We start from the raw sequence: 20,396 nt of genomic DNA on the forward strand, positions 1-20,396 counted from the left end.
CGTTTGTATAATTACAAAGAGATATATTAACAAATATAATTTAAATGTAAATTGTGTCGATGATATTCGTCAATTTTCTGTAAATCGAGTGATTTCAAAACATTACTCGGATTCGATTTACAGAACAAGGGGCATATATTTATGCCAAATCCCTTAAATTTGACTTGTTTGAATCAAAAATCGAAGTGTATTTTGGAATTAACTAAATCAAGGCGAATTTACTGTACAATAAACTCGCCTTGAACTAAATCAAACTATAGAAATTTCTTAAACCATAGCTTAATCTTTGGAACTAAATATTGAGAAACACATTTTTTCAATGTAACAAAACAAGAGTTTAAAAGTCAGATTATGATTTAGTACAAGTTTGCATATTTACCTAAACATTTTGTAAGTTAAAGAAGTATTTGCAAAATGTCTTATTTTATTTAAATACTAAAGGAAAATATATAAAAAAACCAATTTAAAAACCATATTTGTTCTGAGTAGCCCGCCTATTTTGACGATTCGCGGACCACATCGCTTGCAATTCGGCCTCATTCGCCTTCGCCTTGTGAGCCAAATATGTAATTTGATGTTTGCGTCTAGTACCCGTTGCAGGCTCCTCATCAACCAATACACCAGTAGGTTGATAGGTCGTCGATGAAGCCAAGGCTGTTCGCATCCATTCATCTTTATTGGGCAACACCTGCGAGCTATTTATGTCAATGACTTGAATGTCTGTCTGTTGCTGACGTCTTCGTTTTGTACTGCCGCCGACTAAGGCCTGTAAAGCTTCTGGATGCAACTGCTGTTCCTGGTGATAACGTTTTCTAGATGCCTCTAATTCTTGTTCATCAACTTGCATTTCCTCCACTTCATTTGAACTTCGAACTTCGGATGCCTTCAGAAATTTTGTTGTAGTCTCAACCATTTTTGCAGCCTTCTTGGCGACTAAGGCATTAATTTCTGTGGCTGAAACTTCTGGAAGACTTTGGTCGGTGTTAAAGGAGAAAAAGTCACCAATACCGGTGTCTGTGTTGTCATCATCACCACTTTCATCACTATCGGCATTTTTGTTATTTGAAGCTTGAGTTTTAGTTGTTTGATTGAGTAACTTTTTTTTAATTGGTTTGATTCTATCGACGTCTTCCGTGTTGGTGGCCGGGCGTCTGTGTTTTACTGCGTCAGGTACGAAAGCAGGCATTGTTGGCTTTACTGCGTTATTAGCAGTTGTGGTTTTGTTTTCTCCACTGGTAGTGTTGGCAACTTTTGCGAAATTTTGCTCTGACTTCGCCTTTGGCAATATACTTAACAGTCCTGATGAACCTGAAGTTCTTGTTTGATTTATGGCCGATTTGTTTTTAGCTTTATCTGCCATTTCTTTTTCAACATCTTGGAAATTTCTCAAAGATGGTATAGTAATTTTGACGGGCATTTTCTTAACTTCAATATTTTTATTGGGCTTCTCAATTATTTCCTGACTGGGTTTCTTATGCAGAAACTCATCATCATCTTCTTCAATATCCACTTGTGCGCTGACGGCTTTTGGGGTGGGTAACGCAGTAAAGGTGGGTTTGGCAAAGTTTTCCAGAATATCTGCTAGATTTATATTATTTTTTGGTTTAGGCAAAAGCTTTGATAGGTTATTAACAAATTCCTTTTCATTTTCTTCGGCAGGTGGAATAAAGTCATCATCCTCATCACTTATATGGCCATTGGTGGCAGAAACTTTATCCTGTTGTTGCACAAGTGTAGTTTTTATAGATGGTTTTTCTACAATAATAGCTTTTGGAGCCTTCTCATCCTCATAATCGGATTCCTCGCCACTGCTAGCATCATAAGCCACCAAAGACATTATTATTATTATTTTTTTCTTTATTATTTTCCACAAACTTTTTTATTTACATCAGCAAAGTAAATGTCAATACTCTTTATCGGCACTAAATATAAATGCAGTAATCGATATATTTACTTTGGTTATCGAGTACTTGACTTGCACTGGTCAGCTGCTGATTATTATACACTGTAAAAATATACAACGAATTAACGAAATTATAAAAATAATTGTGGCTTTAATAAAATTTTAGGTTTGATCAAGGTTGGCTACCGATTCGAATCGGTTAAAAGGTAACGGTTATGCTAATTTGGATTATTTCTGTAACGGTATATTAGCGGTAACTTTAATTACAGTTCGGCCTCCTTTTCGTATCTCCTTTTCTGCCTCAGCAGTTTATAAAGTTTATTTCTGAAAACAAATATTTTTGGTAAAAATTCTTTCATATAAGAAAAGTTGAAAAACATTCAAACTAGGAGTATGTTTGATACACTTCGCCACATTATAATTTTTCGCCAAATTATATTTTTATTGTTTTGGATCACTTCTCTAAGTTTGTTTTGTTAAAAGCCATGGCAAGAGCCAAATAATAAGTGGTACAGGAGTGAGACAGTGGAACTAGCTTTCGTTAGGTTAGTTAATTGTTTTTTATTGCTAAATAATATTGGATGGAATAATTGGTGTCCAATACAGGGTCGGCTTCAGGTTGAGCTCAGACTAGGCTTATTCTGAAATTAGAAAAATAAGATAGTGCTGATTAGCAATAACGAAACCCCTTAATATATATATACACGACGATCTGACATATCTACCTGTACTTTGACAACCAACTCATGCTCCCAATTGCGAGTCTACCGATTCCCAGAACGCCCTAGAACCATAATGGAGTGAGCAGAAGAAACATCAGTTAAATGACGAATCTGTGGATGATAATGTTGATCAATTCATTCAAGGTGTGTATCGTGATTTAAGCATCAGTCCACCAAGACGACATTCTTTAGAGAATAACTTCAGATTACGCAGATCACTATATCGCGATTCATCTGTTTCGCCGATAAATATTTCTCCAGATGAAGCTACTTCATTGCCTAATACATCGTTCGCCAACGAAAGTAAACGTCGCGATTTCTCTAAATTAAAATATAAAATGTTAGTATTAATAGAGCGAAAATAGTTGAAGGCTGAGATTATTTTTTTGGGTTCAAAATTACTATTTTTTGTACAGTGATTTCGTGGGGGACATGATGGTGAACCTAACGCTTTCTCTATCGGCTTAACCAGGCGTTGCCATCGTGATTCCCACAGACTCGGCCAGAAATTGCTGACAAAAAACTTAATTCAGAAACTAATAAAGAAACATCAATAAAGTTTACAATTACGCTGGACAACATTTATTAAGTGATTACCAGTGGAAAATATTAAAAGCTGTCAAAGTGAAGTTATATAAACCTTAAAGCTGCCTTCAAATATCATCTGAACGTCATCTTCAGGAGCTCAAGGAACACAAAGTCACGTTGACACAACAAATGTTTCTGTGATGTTATCTAAACTTCGATATCGTATTGTTGTAGGATGCCGAGTAAAACTGGATTAATGCCTTCTGCTTCTATATATGTGGATCGTGAGCATTTAGCAGATTTCCTTGAACTTTACGTTCATGTCTAAGTTCATAAATTATGGTAGAAATTTGTTTAACTATTTATTTTGTTATGATAAGCTCATCGATCCAAATACAGTATAATTCTAATATCCATTTTAAGATTCCCAAACTTACTTATGTTGCCTAAACGGAAACCGAACTAAAGTTGTCTTGCCTAAATGGTATTACAGATGGCAACTGGCAGGTATCATTACTGTTGCCAAACTGGCAACCAGAAATTTATGGCTGCCCTCTGGCAACGCAAATGAAGTTCGATCGCCATCCACAATCGACCAATAAGACTTATGCCCATAATTTCAACAAATAGATATCTATGGTGTGAAATACCCAGCTGATAGATTTACCTAAAAGGTAACTTGACATTAATATCAAATGCATATCTACGGATCAAAATTACTAAATATTTTTACTCCATAAGTAACTAAGCACTGATAGATATCTATTTGTAGAAATTACGGGCATTAATTAAAGAAACTTGATACCTTAAGGTTACCTAGGGGGGAAATATGCAGTAGAGACTTTCCTAAAGGCCTTATTTTGTAGCCGCATTGCAAAGTCGATAGGATAAATGTGTCTGCGTTTTTAATTTTTTGATGTGTGCTGTGATTACCAGTATAGTTCGGCTGAATAGACTAACCCAACATAATTCTGAATTATCTTTTGTAAATTTACTAATTTCCAATACATATTCAAGTAAATAGTCCAATTGGACTTTAAAATTACATTTATCCGCATATGCATACGATTTTATCAGTGTACCTAACCATTCCTTCTTGCAATTTAATTTTCATATTTAATTTATAGATTTTTTGGTAATGATTTGAACTTTTTATTTTATATAATTTGAAAGTAAATTTTTAATTAGGCTTATGTTAATTTATTATAATTTATCTGTAATTTTTGAACTTAATTTATTCGATTTACATACGCTTTTATATTAAAAAAATCGCTTGTTTACTGAAATTTTAACCTGGCAATATATTCAACACCAGCTGTCAATTGTCAGTATAACCAATTTCACGAATGAGGAACAAAGAAGAATGAAAGATAAAACAAAATTTGTAATCGCACCCGTCGCACGAAGCAAAAAATAAAAAACAACGGTGGCAAAACTAAGAAAATTTATTAAAAATTAACAAAATAAATAACAGCTAATTTTATTACCATTTAGATAACATTAGTGAAATACGATTACAAATATAACAAAGAATTTTGTGAAAAAATTTCAAAGTTAAAAGAAAGTCTCTAAAGTTGTCTGTAATGTCAGGAAAAAATCGGTAAAAGAAATTACAACTTTAACCAAAAAAAAAAAAATATGAAAAAATGTATTGAAATGTAAAAATAATAATTAATTAAAATGTTAGTATAAATATCTTAGTAAATGATTAATAAATCGTTGATAAGCCTGCAAAAAGTGCAATTTTTGCTATCGTGACAATTTTTTTCTGCGGTTACTTCTTGCCGTTCGCTTTCCTCCATCTTTTGCAATATTAATTTTGTGAGTTTTGGTGTGTCTCCTCCTCCACTGTCGAGCTTTTCTTTTCAACACCAAGCTAAGATATGTTTGTGGGTTACTCCCTGTCTGTGCAAGAATTTCAGCATAAAAAGAATTCATGATAAAAAGTTTAACATTGTCGCTTCAAAGGATAAATCGTGTATAACTACAATAAAGTAAATACCTACAACAGCAGTGAGTGAAATCGAGTGAATGGTGAATTTTGTAACTAGACAATAAAGAGTCGTCTATCCATCAATTTTGTAAAACAATCGTTGATAAAAAGTGAAAAATAAATCTAACAAATGTTCAAGATTTTATGACGCATGTTTGTAACAACATGCTTCTAAAACAACAACAACTAACCGTCCATTTAAACAAAAGCAGTAGGAATTTGTTTAACTCAGAACAAAGACCAACTCAAGCAGTTTTTATAAACAAAATAAATTTATAGTGATTCCTTTACAGTTCGTTTTGTCGTAAGCAATCGCCATTTAAGCTCTAAAAGTAGATAATTTAGTGACGATACCTACTTTTAATTAAACATAAATTGATTTTTATAAACAAAACTTGCTTGAAAATAAACGATCATTTTGTGTTTGTTGTTAAAATTCTATGGCAACATTGATACATTATGAAGACGAGGGTGGAGGCGGTGGCAGCGGCAGTGGAGATGGTGGCGGTGGCGATGACACCTCCAGTGTTACCATATGTGGCAGCAGCAGCAGTACCATCAATAGTCATTGTTTTAACACGCATCATACACCATCGCCAACTATTTTAGCATCGACTTCAGCGTCATCTCCACACGAACAATATAACATTAACAATAATAATAACAATACTACAACAACAATAACAACATCTACATGTAACACTAACGGTTCTACGACCAACACTCAATCAATGGATTATAAAAATACTGATGATGATGTTGGTGCCGGCGAAGATATTGAAGATGAGGAGCAGCCTCATGGGTGTGGCATTATTAAAGATCATAACAATATAGACAACAACACAGCATGTGTAGCAAACTCAGGTTTGGCTTTACAACACTATCGCCATCAACCGCAACAGCAACCGGAAACGCAAGCCAAGAATTTATTATTATGTCGCCGTTTTAAGGACTCTGGCGATACATTGCGCAACTTTACCTCTTTGCCCTTGTTCATTTATGCCACCTCGCCATCAACACATGCCACTTCGGCCGATGGTGTGGGTGTCGCTCAAGTGGCCGTAAAAGCAGCCGAAGAAGCTGTTGCCAATATGAAAAAGGTAAGTAAAATATGTTTATATTTTATTCAATAAGAAATACATAGTTGGCGATGATATATGGTGGAGAGAAACGAATTAGATTTTAATTTTTGGAACATTTTTAAAAAATTTAGGTATTGTGTAAAGTATGAGCAACAAAAAATCGATGATTTTTTACTTTTTTTTTTTTAAAAAATATTGTTGAGGAATCTAAATTTTTTCCTGGCTATCCTTTTCTGTAAATAGTTTAAAATTTTTCTGAAAAAGACAACGAATGTCATGTAGTGCAAATTAATAATTTCTTTATATTTGCCCACGCCTTTACCGCCCACCATTTGTTGAAATAAAGGAAAAAATATATTTTTCCAAATTGGAGTTTAATGCAACAATAAGCACAATTACATTTCATTAAATATTTTTATATATTTATACCTAGGTACGTTTTTTTTTTTTTAAATTTTAACTCATAGTGCAAAAAATGGTAAAAAAATGGCCCAACTTCAAGAGGCCATAAATATTAAATTTGAGCTTACTTTTCAATACCCTTTGGCAGTTTTGTTAAGTTAATGGTGAACTTTCATTTCCCATTAGAGTCGTTGAGGCTGAAGGATTCTAAATATACAGTTTACATAGTCGAAAATTAATATTGTAGAAATTACAAACGAAATTACAAACATTTACTTCTCATGATAAAGCATATGGGCTTTTCATGGTGTCACGAACGAACGTACATAGGCTTTCGATGTCCAAAGAATAAAGAAAACAAAACTTTTCCTAGCATTTTTTTGCCAATCGATAGCATTTTGGTAGCTCTATGTTTAGTGCAAAAGATGGATTTCATCAAGTTTAAGTTTTCGTAATGATAGCTATAAACATGTGATAACAACGTACGCAAAATAGAAGTCAATTTTGACTGACAGTAGCGAAATATAAAAATCTACGAAATGGAACGGAATATTTGAAAGCGATTAATTTATTTCAAAAGTGTATTAATGTAGGTCTCTATCACAATAAAATATCTCTATTGGTTTTTGTTTAATTGGCTTAAGTACCGGTCGTGAACGTATGGGTCACAAACGTACGATTTTTCCATATGTTTTTTTATTATTATCAAAATGAATTTTCCCCTAAATATCTTAAAATTTCCTTAACAAACAAGTAAGAAAGTATCTTCGGTCTAGCACGACCATATAATAACCTACACTATGTAACATTTTTCTTTTAAAAATTCAATAATTTATATTCGTGAGTAACTTTCGAAGTGGGCCTTATATGGGAGCTAAGACCAATTATTGACCGATCACCATGAAATTAGGTCGTGTGATTTATGTATGTCTATATGAAAGTTATTTTTTGTTAAATTTTATGTGTATACCAACATTTTTATGAGATTTATGAACGTTGTAGTGATTTAGGGAAGCGGTACGATCATAATAAAATTTGGTGACATGAATTCGGTATATACAAAACTTATTTGGAGCAAAACTTGTGTAGATACCTACATACATTAAACATTTATGACCGATAAAGTCCTATTTCGGAATGGCATTTGTATGGGGGCTAAGTGAAATAATGGACCGATTTCAGCCAGTTGCCAGTTCAGCCAGTTGGGTTAAATTGACCCCTAAGGATAGGAGCTAGAGGGTTAAGATCTTCCACAAAAATGATCCCCATAAAATTCCACAATATAACTCTGACAATAAGAATTCTCTTAGACATTAACTTACAACATTTTTTTTAGTTAGTATACTGCTCCCTTCGATCAAAAAATTAAAACTTTGACCCACTGTAAAAAAAATTCCGACCAGGTGAACTATAAGTTTATTTTACAAAAATGATCTACTCAACATGCCCTTTCAGAATTATAGGGTCGCTATTCTGTTCCAATCAAAAAGTCTCAATTTGTTGGACAGTGTTATTTATGTTGACACGTTTTAAGCTTTGCGTTTAATTTTGTTCTTTTTGTGGTCATCTCTGTAACATCAATAGCAAATAATAACATAAAATATATAATACTAGCTGACCCGGTGCGCTTCGCCACCCCAATTAGAAGAAAGAAATAGTACTATCAAGTCTCACGTTGTGAATCTAATTGTAAATGTCTAATTTCATATTTCTGGGTCCATTATTATAGAAAATGCAAAATGTGTTCCTAATTTTAAATTTTTATGTTTATTATTATAAAATATTCAAAAAGTACCATTGCAATAAGGAAATAGTACCATTGATTATCACTTTTAAATTCGCATTCACTAAACCATAACCCGTCAAGCTTGAATTTTAGATTTGTATATCATTTCCTATATTATCAACTAATTTTTTTTCTATAATACTTAAGATTTAATAAATTATCACAAAACCGAAACCGATCGGTTTTTAATTTTTTAAAACCGAAACCGCGGTTTTGAAATTCTTCTATTTTTTGTAAAGTCCAGGTCCATTATTATAGGAAATTCAATAAAAGTACCATTAGAATATATAAAAAGTACCCACTTGTGGTTTCCCACTCACTCGGGTCCTGGCTTTAGGTTCATTGGTGTAGAAATTACAAAAAGTACCATTCGAATAAAGAAAAAGTACCAAAAAGTCTCCCCTAGAATTCTAACTCACTTAGGACCATGTATGCTTAATTTCATGTTTTTAACTCCATTGCTATAGAAAATTAAAAAAAAGTACCATTCGAATAAACAAAAGGTACCATGAGGTATCCGCTTGAATTTTCAATCACTTAGGACCATATACGCTTAATTTCATATTTCTAGGTCCATTATGTTATAGAAAATTCAAAAAGTACCATTAGAATATAGAAAAAGTACCAAAAAGCACCCACTTGTAGTTGCTCACCCACTTGGGTCCGTATAACCTTTATTTAATGTTTCTAGGTTCATTGGTGAAGAAATTACAAAAAGTACCATTTGAATAAAGAATAAGTACCAAAAATTCTCCCCCTAGACTTCTCACTCACTTAGGACCATATACATATGTTTAATTTCGTGTTTCTAAGTCCATTGTTATAGAAAATTCAAAAAAGTACCATTATAATATAGAAAAAGTACTAAAAGTATACACTTGCGGATTCCCACTCACTCTGGTCCATATAACCTTTATTTTATATTTCAAGGTTCATTGGTGAAGAAATTACAAAAAGTACCATTCGAATAAAGAAAAAGTACCAAAAAGTCTCCCCTAGAATTCTAACTCACTTAGGACCATGTATGCTTAATTTCATGTTTTTAAGTCCATTGCAATAGAAAATTAAAAAAAAGTACCATTAGAATAAACAAAAGGTACCATGAGGTATCCGCTTGAATTTTCAATCACTTAGGACCATATACGCTTAGTTTCATATTTAGGTCCATTATATTATAGAAAATTCAAAAAGTACCATTAGAATATTGAAAAAGTACCAAAAACAACCCACTTGTAGTTTCCCACTCACTCGGTTCCATATAAGCTTTATTTCATGTTTCTAGGTTCATTGGTGAAGAAATTACAAAAAGTACCAATCGAATAAAGAAAAAGTACCACAAAGTCTCCCCATAGAATTCTCACTTACTTAGGACCATATATGCTTAATTTCATGTTTCTAAGTTCATTGTTATAGAAAATTCAAAAAAGTACTATTAGAATAAACAAAAAGTACCAAAAAGTCTCCCCCTAGAATTTTCACTCACTTAGGACCATATATGCTTAACTTCATATTTCTATGTCCATTATTACAGAAAATTCAAAAAGTACCATTCGAATATAGAAAAAGTACCAAAAAGCAGTCACTTGTAGATTCCCACTCACTCCGGTCTTAATTTCATGTTTTTAGGTTCATTGGTGAAGAAATTACAAAAAGTACCATTCGAATAAAGAAAAAGTACCAAAAAGTCTCCCCCTAGAATTCTCACTCACTTAGGACCATATATGCTTAATTTCATGTTTCTAAGTCCATAGTTATAGAAAATTCAAAAAAGTACCATTAGAATATAGAAAAAGTACCCAAAAGCCCACACTTGTGGTTTCCCACTCACTCGGTTCCATATAAGCTTTATTTAATGTTTCTAGGTTCATTGGTGAAGAAATTACAAAAAGTACCAATCGAATAAAGAAAAAGTACCAAAAATTCTCCCCCTAGACTTCTCACTCACTTAGGACCATATATGCTTAATTTCATATGTGTGTGAAGTTAGCTCCGTCAGTTAGCTCCGTTTTTTAACATTACCTATGTTAATGTGTAAACTAACATACTTCGTACTCAAAGACTGTTAGGTTAACAGAGCTGCATTATTTTCAGCTCATTTAACATTTTATGATATAAAATCAAAATAAAATGGTTTTACCGATCATTCAGTTTAAATATATAATCACAATTTTTTTAAAAATTAGATAAAAAAAAATTAAATATTTATTTATGAACTATCGTTGATTTCTTTGCTTTTAGCGTATTTTTATACCAGATACATGAGAGACACATGGACATGAAAAAAAATTAAAAAATTCTAAATTGTGGTAAAACTAGTCATAATAGGGTGGAAAGGCTTGATTTCAGAAATGTACAGTTTATATTCAGAATTTATTTCATATTAATTTAAAAATAGTGAAATTTCACATTTTGTTAAAAGGGCAGATGGAAATTTGGAAAAAATGGTTAAATTTTGGAATTGTGCTCGATCTTGCCCTAATACGGTGGAATGCCATTACTTCAGAGAGTTCAGAACTGTTTAGCATATATTTAGAATTTATTTCAGATCGGAGATATATAATTTTCCATATAGTGAAATTTAAAATTTTTTTTAAAAGGAAAAAATGGTTAAATTTTGGAATTGTGCTCGATCTAGTCCTAATGAGTTGGAAAACCATTGCTTCAGAGAGTTCAGAACTGTCAACCGTATATTCAGAATTTATTTCAGATCGGAGAAATATAATTTTCCATATAGTGAAATTTCACATTTTTTTAAAAGGGGCACATGGAAATTTGGAAAAAATGGTAAAATTTTGAAATTGTGCTCGATCTAGTCCTAATGGGTTGCAAAGCCATTACTTCAAAGAGTCCAGAACTGTTCACCTTATATTCAGAATATATTTCAGATAAGAGTAATTTGACTTTTTATATAGTGAAATTTCACATTTTGTTAAAAGGGGCACATTGAAATTTTGAAAAAATGGTTAAATTTTGAAATTGTGCTCGATCTAGCCCTAATGGGTTGGAAAGCCATCACCTCAGAGAGTTCAGAACTGTTTAGTTTGTATTCAGAATTTATTTCAGATCGGAGTAATTTGTCTTTTCAAATAGTGAAGTTTCACATTTTGTTAAAAGGGGCACATTGAAATTTTGAAAAAATGGTTAAATTTTGAAATTGTGCTCGATCTTGCCCTAATGGGTTGGAAAGCCATCACTTCAGAGAGTTCAGAACTGTTTAGTTTATATTCAGAATTTATTTCAGATCGGACTAATTTGACTTTTCAAATAGTGAAATTTCACATTTTGTTACAAGGGGCACATTGAAATTTGGAAAAAATGGTTGAATTTTGGAATTGTGCTCGATCAAGTCCTAATGGGTTGGAAAGCCATTACTTCAGAGAGTTCAGAACTGTTTAGTTTATATTCAGAATTTATTTCAGATCGGACTAATTTGACTTTTCAAATAGTGAAATTTCACATTTTGTTACAAGGGGCACATTGAAATTTTGAAAAAATGGTTAAATTTTGAAATTGTGCTCGATATAGTCCTAATGGATTGGAAAGCCATTGCTTCAGAGAGTTCAGAACTGTTCACCGTATATTCAGAATTTATTTCAGATCGGAGATATAAAATTTTCCATATAGTGAAATTTAAAATTTTTTTTAAAAGGCGCCCATGGAAATTTGGAAAAAATGGTTAAATTTTGGAATTGTGCTCGATCTAGTCCTAATGAGTTGGAAAGCCATTGCGTCAGAGAGTTCAGAACTGTCAACCGTATATTCAGAATTTATTTCAGATCGGAGATATATAATTTTCCATATAGTGAAATTTCACATTTTTTTAAAAGGGGCACATGGAAATTTGGAAAAAATGGTTAAATTTTGGAATTGTGCTCGATCTAGTTCTAATGGGTTGGAAAGCCATTGCGTCAGAGAGTTCAGAACTGTGAACCGTATATTCAGAATTTATTTCAGATCGGAGATATATAATTTTCCAAATAGTGAAATTTCACATTTTGTTAAAAGGGGCACATTGAAATTTTGAAAAAATGGTTAAATTTGGGGCACATGGAAAATGGGGCACATGGAAATTTGGAAAAAATGGTTAAATTTTGGAATTGTGCTCGATCTAGTTCTAATGGGTTGGAAAGCCATTGCGTTAGAGAGTTCAGAACTGTGAACCGTATATTCAGAATTTATTTCAGATCGGGGATATATAATTTTCCAAATAGTGAAATTTCACATTTTTTATAAGGGGCACATGGAAATTTGGAAAAAATGGTTAAATTTTGGAATTGTGCTCGATCTAGTCCTAATGGGTTGGAAAGCCATTGCTTCAGAGAGTTCAGAACTGTGTGGCTTATATTCAGAATTTATTTCAGATCGGAGTAATTTGTCTTTTCATATAGTGAAGTTTCACATTTTGTTAAAAGGGGCACATTGAAATTTGGAAAAAATGGTTGAATTTTGGAATTGTGCTCGATCTAGTCCTAATGGGTTGGAAAGCCATTACTTCAGAGAGTTCAGAACTGTTTAGTTTATATTCAGAATTTATTTCAGATCGGAGTAATTTGACTTTTCAAATAGTGAAATTTATTTCAGATCGGAGATATATAATTTTCCATATAGTGAAATTTCACTATAAAAAGTCAAATTACTCCGATCTGAAATAAATTCTGAATATAAGCTATACAGTTCTGAAGTCTCTGAAGCAATGGCTTTCCAACCCATTAGGACTAGATCGAGCACAATTCCAAAATTTAACCATTTTTTCCAAATTTCCATGTGCCCCTTTTAAAAAAATGTGAAATTTCACTATATGGAAAATTATATATCTCCGATCTGAAATAAATTCTGAATATAAGCTATACAGTTCTGAACTCTCTGAAGCAATGGCTTTCCAACCCATTAGGACTAGATCGAGCACAATTCCAAAATTTAACCATTTTTTCCAAATTTCCATGTGCCCCTTTTAAAAAAATGTGAAATTTCACTATATGGAAAATTATATATCTCCGATCTGAAATAAATTCTAAATATACGGTGAACAGTTCTGAACTCTCTGAAGCAATGGCTTTCCAATCCATTAGGACTATATCGAGCACAATTTCAAAATTTAACCATTTTTTCAAAATTTCAATGTGCCCCTTTTAACAAAATGTGAAATTTCACTATTTTAAAAGTGTAATTACTCCGATCTGAAATAAATTCTAAATATATGCTAAACAGTTCTGAACTCTCTGAAGTAATGGCATTCCACCGTATTAGGGCAAGATCGAGCACAATTCCAAAATTTAACCATTTTTTCCAAATTTCCATCTGCCCTTTTAACAAAATGTGAAATTTCACTATTTTTAAATTAATATGAAATAAATTCTGAATATAAACTGTACATTTCTGAAATCAAGCCTTTCCACCCTATTATGACTAGTTTTACCACAATTTAGAATTTTTTAATTTTTTTTCATGTCCATGTGTCTCTCATGTATCTGGTATAAAAATACGCTAAAAGCAAAGAAATCAACGATAGTTCATAAATAAATATTTAATTTTTTTTTATCTAATTTTTAAAAAAATTGTTATTATATATTTAAACTGAATGATCGGTAAAACCATTTTATTTTGATTTTATATCATAAAATGTTAAATGAGCTGATATTAATGCAGCTCTGTTAACCTAACAGTCTTTGAGTACGAAGTATGTTAGTTTACACATTAACATAGGTAATGTTAAAAAACGGAGCTAACTGACGGAGCTAACTTCACACACATTAATTTCATGTTTCTAAGTCCATAGTTATAGAAAATTCAAAAAGTACCATTAGAATAAAGAAAAAGTACCAAAAAGTCTCCCCCTAGAATTCTCACTCACTTATGACCATATATGCTTAATTTCATGTTTCTAAGTCCATAGTTATAGAAAATTCAAAAAAGTACCATTAGAATATAGAAAAAGTACCAAAAAACCCACACTTGTGGTTTTCCACTCACTCGGTTTATATATAAGCTTTATTTCATGTTTCTAGGTTCATTGGTGAAGAAATTACAAAAAGTACCATTCCAATAAAGAAAAAGTACCAAAAAGTCCCCCGCTAGAATCTCACTCACTTAGGACCATATATGTTTAAATTCATGTTTCTAAGTCCATTATTATAAAAATTTCAAAAAAGTACCATTAGATGAACAAAAAAGTACCTATAGTTCAGTTCACACATTTTGGTACCTAAATATTATCCCCTATTCCTAACACTAACTTCACTCAAATAAATATCAGCTAACTTTAATGTCGATAACTGAAATAATTTAAAATTTTAAAAAAGTACCATTAGGAGAAAAGTACCAATTTCCCTTTTCTTACTTGAACACCCCTCAAGTTTGAAATTTAAAAATATTCCATTTTGCCAAAATTGTTTATGCTATAGGCATGTATCAAAATATTAAAATCTGTGTTAATGTGCCCAAGAATAAATATGTTTTAAAAAAAGTGCCAAACTGTTTACCCGGATTTGGCCCAATATACACCTTGGTACTCGAGTTGCAAATAACACGCTGTTAGTTAATTTTTGTATGAATCCAGGAACCAACGTTAAAAAAATTATCAAAATTGGCTTAATAATTTCAAATATAATGTATTTTCCCGATTTTATCCCCTTTTTGGTACCTTTTTTATCCCCATTGAGGTGGTACAATTTCATTCAAATAAATTTCTGTAACGTGGTGGGAGCTCATAATAAAATATTCGTATGTCTATGTCAAATTATAGAAAAACATATTTTATGAAAAAGTACCAAAAATTAACACAATTTTTATCCCTTAACGGTTCGAATTTCCAAAAAGTACCAATCTTATATTTTTTATTTTTTGTTAGTTAAAGAATACGATTTAAAATTTGTTTCTATGTTTATTGGTTTAAAAGATACATAGGGTGCAAAAAAAGTACCAAAATACAGTTTTTACCCGTTTTCTCCCCTAAAAGTTTCGAATTTCCAAAAAGTACGAAACACCTGTCAGCTTATTTTTTAAATGGAGTAACATGCTATTTTAAGTTTTTTTGTATCTTTATTAGTTTTGAAGATATAAGGTTACCGAATTTACCCGTTTTTACCCTTTTTTACCCCCTAAACGTTCGAATTTCCAAAAATCCCTTCTTATCGGATCGTTTTGGAGAGGGAGGAACCCACAGTTAAAATTTCGTGATTCTAGCTTCAGCCGTTTGGGCTGTGCGATGATGAATCAGTCAGTCAGTCAGTCAGTCAGTAACGTTACTCTTTTATATATAGATATTAAAATAAAAATAACTGATATCAAATCACTACATGCGGCAGCTTATTTAATAGACGATGCAAATGTATGTACGTCATGGATAATTTATTAAAAAGTTTTAATTTCTCTAGAATTTGTAGATGATCTGAATATTAATTTTAAATATACATATGGGGGATTTCATGTCAAGTGAACCAACTTTTGAAATCGATGTCTTCCGATCGGGATGAAATTTGCACCAAGGTTAGCTCTATTGGATAGTAACTCAGACACAATTTTTCAACAACATCGGTCGAGAACTCTCTGAGTTATAGGGGGTAAAATTTTGACAATTTGGTCAAACAGGGGTTTTTTCTTATCCATGTAACTTATTACCTATTGTTCTTAGCAAAATGTGTTCCAAATAGTATAGATAGCTATTTCTTCGATCTTTCGAAAAAAAATATTTAAAAAAAAAAAATAAAAAATTTTTAATATTTTTTTCCGAAATCAAAAACATCCCACTAAGGGACTAAAAATATCTTAAAGGAATGGACCTAAGCTTTCTTTTGACTACAAAAAAAATTTTAAAAAAAGGGCCCATTTGGAAAAAAAATCGTATTTGCAAAAAAAAAAGTCAAAAATTGTAAGTCTTGAGTTAAAAAATATTTATTTTGATAGATATCCCACTCGCATCCCACTAAGCGACCAAAAGGGTCTTCAAGGATAATATCTAAGCTTTTGTTTGACCTAAAAAAAAAGATTAAAAAAATGTCCATTTTGAAAAAAAAAAGTCAACAAAGTTTTTGATTTTGCAAAAAAAGTCAAAAATTTTATGTTTTGAGTTACAAAATATTTATTTTGATAGATATCCCACTCGCATCCCACTAAGCGACCAAGTAGGTGTTCAAGGAAAATATCTAAACTTTATTTTAAGAAAAAAAAAAAATAAAAAAAAATAGCGTATTTTAAAAAAAAGTCAAAAAAGTTTTTGATTTCGGAAAAAAAATATTAAAAATTTTTTATTTTTTTTTTTAAATATTTTTTTTCGAAAGATCGAAGAAATAGCTATCTATACTATTTGGAACACATTTTGCTAAGAACAATAGGTAATAAGTTACATGGATAAGAAAAAACCCCTGTTTGACCAAATTGTCAAAATTTTACCCCCTATAACTCAGAGAGTTCTCGACCGATGTTGTTGAAAAATTGTGTCTGAGTTACTATCCAATAGAGCTAACCTTGGTGCAAATTTCATCCCGATCGGAAGACATCGATTTCAAAAGTTGGTTCACTTGACATGAAATCCCCCATATATAAATTAATTCCTATAATTACGAAATTTAATTCAATTACGAAAAACCATATTGTTAATAAAATTACTACGCTTTTCTGGTTATTATTTAAAATAAATACAACCCTATTTATTTATTCCACTTGTACCTATAAAAGCAAAAATATATAGACAAATAAAACTAATATTAAAAAAAACGACATCGGGTGATCGGACTTTTGTTACCACCAAATGCAATCAACCAACCAGAACAATAACAAGAGCAATAAGTACACTAAACACCACAATATGAGTACTTACTTGAGTTTTTATACTCACTCTTATTAATCATTCCATTCGATTTTTTTTTTTCAAAAATTATACTCCACTATACTCAACTTAATTATACTCTACACTCGACTGTATTCGACTTGACTCTACAATGTTTCATAGTTTTTTTTTGTGTCTAAATAAAATAATAAAATAATTTAAACAAACAGTTGCATTAACTGCTAAATTGTATTTATTACAATGAACAATGTTTCATCTTTTAGATGTATGTGTTTGAATAATGGGACCAACTACAATATTTACACAGAGAAAACAGTTTTGGTTGTGATAACTGAGTCATTCAGACTTAATGACCGAAATTTTCTGTTGTGATTGACAAATTTAAGTTGGGTTGTCAAAAGTTCGGATATTTCACTTTCCTGCAGAAGGAGGAAACCGCAGATGAGCGTGAAGACTTCCAAAATCAATGAGGAGAAGCAAACCAAATGGATACAGTTATTAGGATGATCGATGAACTGAAACATGAGTTCAGAAATTGACATGTTGTAATCTACGGTTCGGTCTCAGTCACCGACGCCGTAATTTCATCAACCAAAAGAAAGCAGTTATCTTTCAATATTCTCCAACATACACCAAATAGACAGTAAGTTCCGCGAAACCTTTAACGCAGCAGCGGCTTGCTTCATTTCAGCTTGTCGAATATTCATAGTGCGGCCGCAATATCCTGAATATGGAGTGGGAATCGCAGATGAGCGTGACGACATCCGAAACAAACTAGGACGATCACGGTGAGATAGACATGTGTTGTTCGCAAACTACAAAACCTTCCAGTCTCTGACACACTACATCTTTACACGCCAACTGCCATCAGCGCAGCTAAATCATCGAAGGCGATTGGTCCAGATTCGTCGCAATTATAAATCTTAGGAAGGACGCGACCTAGGGACAATTCTTCGACAATGCCTACTTACATGAAGACAATAGTTATTAACAATGTGAGTAGTCGTTCACAGAGTTTAGAGAAAAACGGTAACAACCCCGTAAAGTCAAGTAAGTAGTTTATCCTGTGTAACTACTACCTGGAGTTATTCTGGGTGCCTGGTCACTCTGGTGTACCTGGCAATGCTATTGCGGATGAACTGGCCAAAAGAGGCTCACGTCGGTTTACCACTTGGTCGGTTTACCGCTGTCTTGCTGTAAGTCAATCATACAGTGTAAATTATTTGAGTCTGCTCAACTCAGATGGTCTAACTTGACAAACTGCACGATATCGAGACTCACCTGTCCCGTTTACGACCATCATAGGTCAATGTCCCTCACGGGGCTATCTCGGGCTAGGCTACGAGCTCTGATGTCAGTGCTCACGGGGCATTGCTTGATAGGTGAGCATGCTAGGAGAATGAATACTCCATATAATGACTTCTGTAGAAGTTGCCATGATGAAGACGAGAATGAGACGATTGAACATCTCCTCTGTCTTTGCCCTGCCTTAGCAGGGGTGCGGACTGCGACAATAGGTAGTCCATTTTTGCACGGCATAGCGGATCTATCTACTCTGGATGTCAGGAGGATGGATTCGTTCATTCGTGCGTCAGGTTGGTTCGGCATTGAACCCAGTTCTGACATGTGATGGATCTCTTGAGGTCCTGAGCATGATCCTTAGGGTAACACAAAGGGACCAATTTCATGGACCCAAGTGAGCTGGTTGATAACTAGCTGCCTTTATAACCTAACCTAACTACTACCGTTATAAACACCTCGTGCCTCCACAAGAAGTGGAAATGATGACCTATGAGGTCTGACTAATGGTTATCTCGGAAAAATACATAACTTCATTACTGCGCGTAACCTCTAACTATAACCAACGAACACTCTTCACCACCTGCACGAAGAACAGTGTGATATTTCGACAATCTATGTGGAAAAATTATTTCTCTTTGTCAATAGCCCACTATTTGAAGTTGAGGGCTGTGTTGTGACCACATCAGAAAATTTAAGGTGCCCTTGAAGGTAATTTCCATAAAGCGTACATTTCTTCCACTTTTCCTCTAGTCTGTAACTAAAAGTTTCAACTTTGCTTTGATTGACCGCTACAGTGGGTCTGCTAATGTAGGATTATTTACTGATTTTACAACGTATGCAATATTGCATCCAATTTAGTTGAACGTATAAAGTCTGGTTTACTATTTGTAGAGCCATTTCCATTTAATTGCGAATAAGTATTTTCAAAGCAGGCAAATATGTGCAATAGCTTTTCTTCGGTTTGTATGATAAATGAATACAATACTTATCAACAGTTATTCAGAATAAACTACATCGCATTTTAAAGAAAATTATGAAGTGGTTTGTTTATATTTATACATTAATCACGTTGCTGCCTCAAAAAATCGCGTGGATAAGAATCGATATGAACTCACAACAAAATTTAACTGCAATAAAAATTCTCACAAAAAAAATATTTGAAGTATTTATTCCGTTAATATGCAAACCGTTATTTGATATTTTGGTTTGTGTTCATTTTCGTAACAGTGGGTTATTTTTGTATTATATAAGGACTGAGATCGAAAAAAATTTTCAGGAGATGGTTTGTAAAGAAAAAAAATTCAAAATATTCCGGTAAAACTCGGAAATTTTCTTTTTTTGAGTCCAGTCAACTAAATAAAAAAGCTCCCTAAAGTATGCAGTACAAATTTAGATATTTTATTTGCAAATAAATAAGAACAGGCAGGTTTATGTGGGTTGGAGAAACTTGAAGAACTAACATTGGTAAAATAGCTAACGAGCGAAGCGGTCAACTAGTATGTTAATAAAAATGAAACTACTTTGATTTTTTTATATGATTGATATTATTATTACAATTTACAAAAAATATTATTTTTATAGTTCTAATCAATAGTGATGAATTTATGAAACTTTTCCGGAAACCCTTCCATTTAGGTTTTTATAGAGCTTTCTGTCACTTTGTTCGAACACGTAGTCCATCTCCGATTAAAATCTACCAAACTTTTGGACACCTTTTTTGTACTCTTCAATTATCTTGGATTTAGCTCCAGGCAGTTTGGAGAATTTGCCTCTGTTGGCCACATTATTGTTCTTGCACCACTCAAGACCTTGCTTAACATAGTGACAGGATGCCAAATTAGGCCAAAAATAAGTGGACACCTTAAGAAGTCTTAGAAGCATCCCCTTTTGTAA

General features: G+C 32.5%; 2 protein-coding genes across 4 annotated transcripts in view; one reads left to right on the top strand and one right to left on the bottom strand.

Annotated features, from left to right (window-relative positions):
* Positions 1 to 344: 344 nt before the first annotated feature.
* LOC135949609 (uncharacterized) lies at positions 345 to 1,890 on the bottom strand. The gene has a single exon (XM_065499207.1). It carries the CDS (start codon positions 1,835 to 1,837, stop codon positions 464 to 466), a length of 1,374 nt encoding a protein of 457 aa, XP_065355279.1. The 5' UTR covers positions 1,838 to 1,890; the 3' UTR covers positions 345 to 463.
* A 2,884-nt stretch (positions 1,891 to 4,774) lies between these two features.
* jvl (javelin-like) overlaps positions 4,775 to 20,396 on the top strand; it is a 265,244-nt gene continuing 249,622 nt past the window's right edge. The window contains exon 1 of one of the 3 annotated variants that reach the window (XM_065515097.1): positions 4,775 to 6,246. In XM_065515097.1, the coding sequence (XP_065371169.1) occupies positions 5,587 to 6,246 (660 nt within the window). In that variant the 5' untranslated portion in view covers positions 4,775 to 5,586. The remainder of the gene's footprint in view (positions 6,247 to 20,396) is intronic. The other 2 variants (XM_065515100.1, XM_065515099.1) reach the window with 2 other exon arrangements.

The sequence above is a fragment of the Calliphora vicina genome, chromosome 1 (assembly GCF_958450345.1).
Source record: "Calliphora vicina chromosome 1, idCalVici1.1, whole genome shotgun sequence".
NCBI lineage: Eukaryota > Metazoa > Arthropoda > Insecta > Diptera > Calliphoridae > Calliphora > Calliphora vicina.

Excerpts from the sequence above, each read along its gene's own strand:
- LOC135949609 (XM_065499207.1), bottom strand. The coding sequence starts at position 1,837 with ATGTCTTTGGTGGCTTATGATGCTAGCAGTGGCGAGGAATCCGATTAT.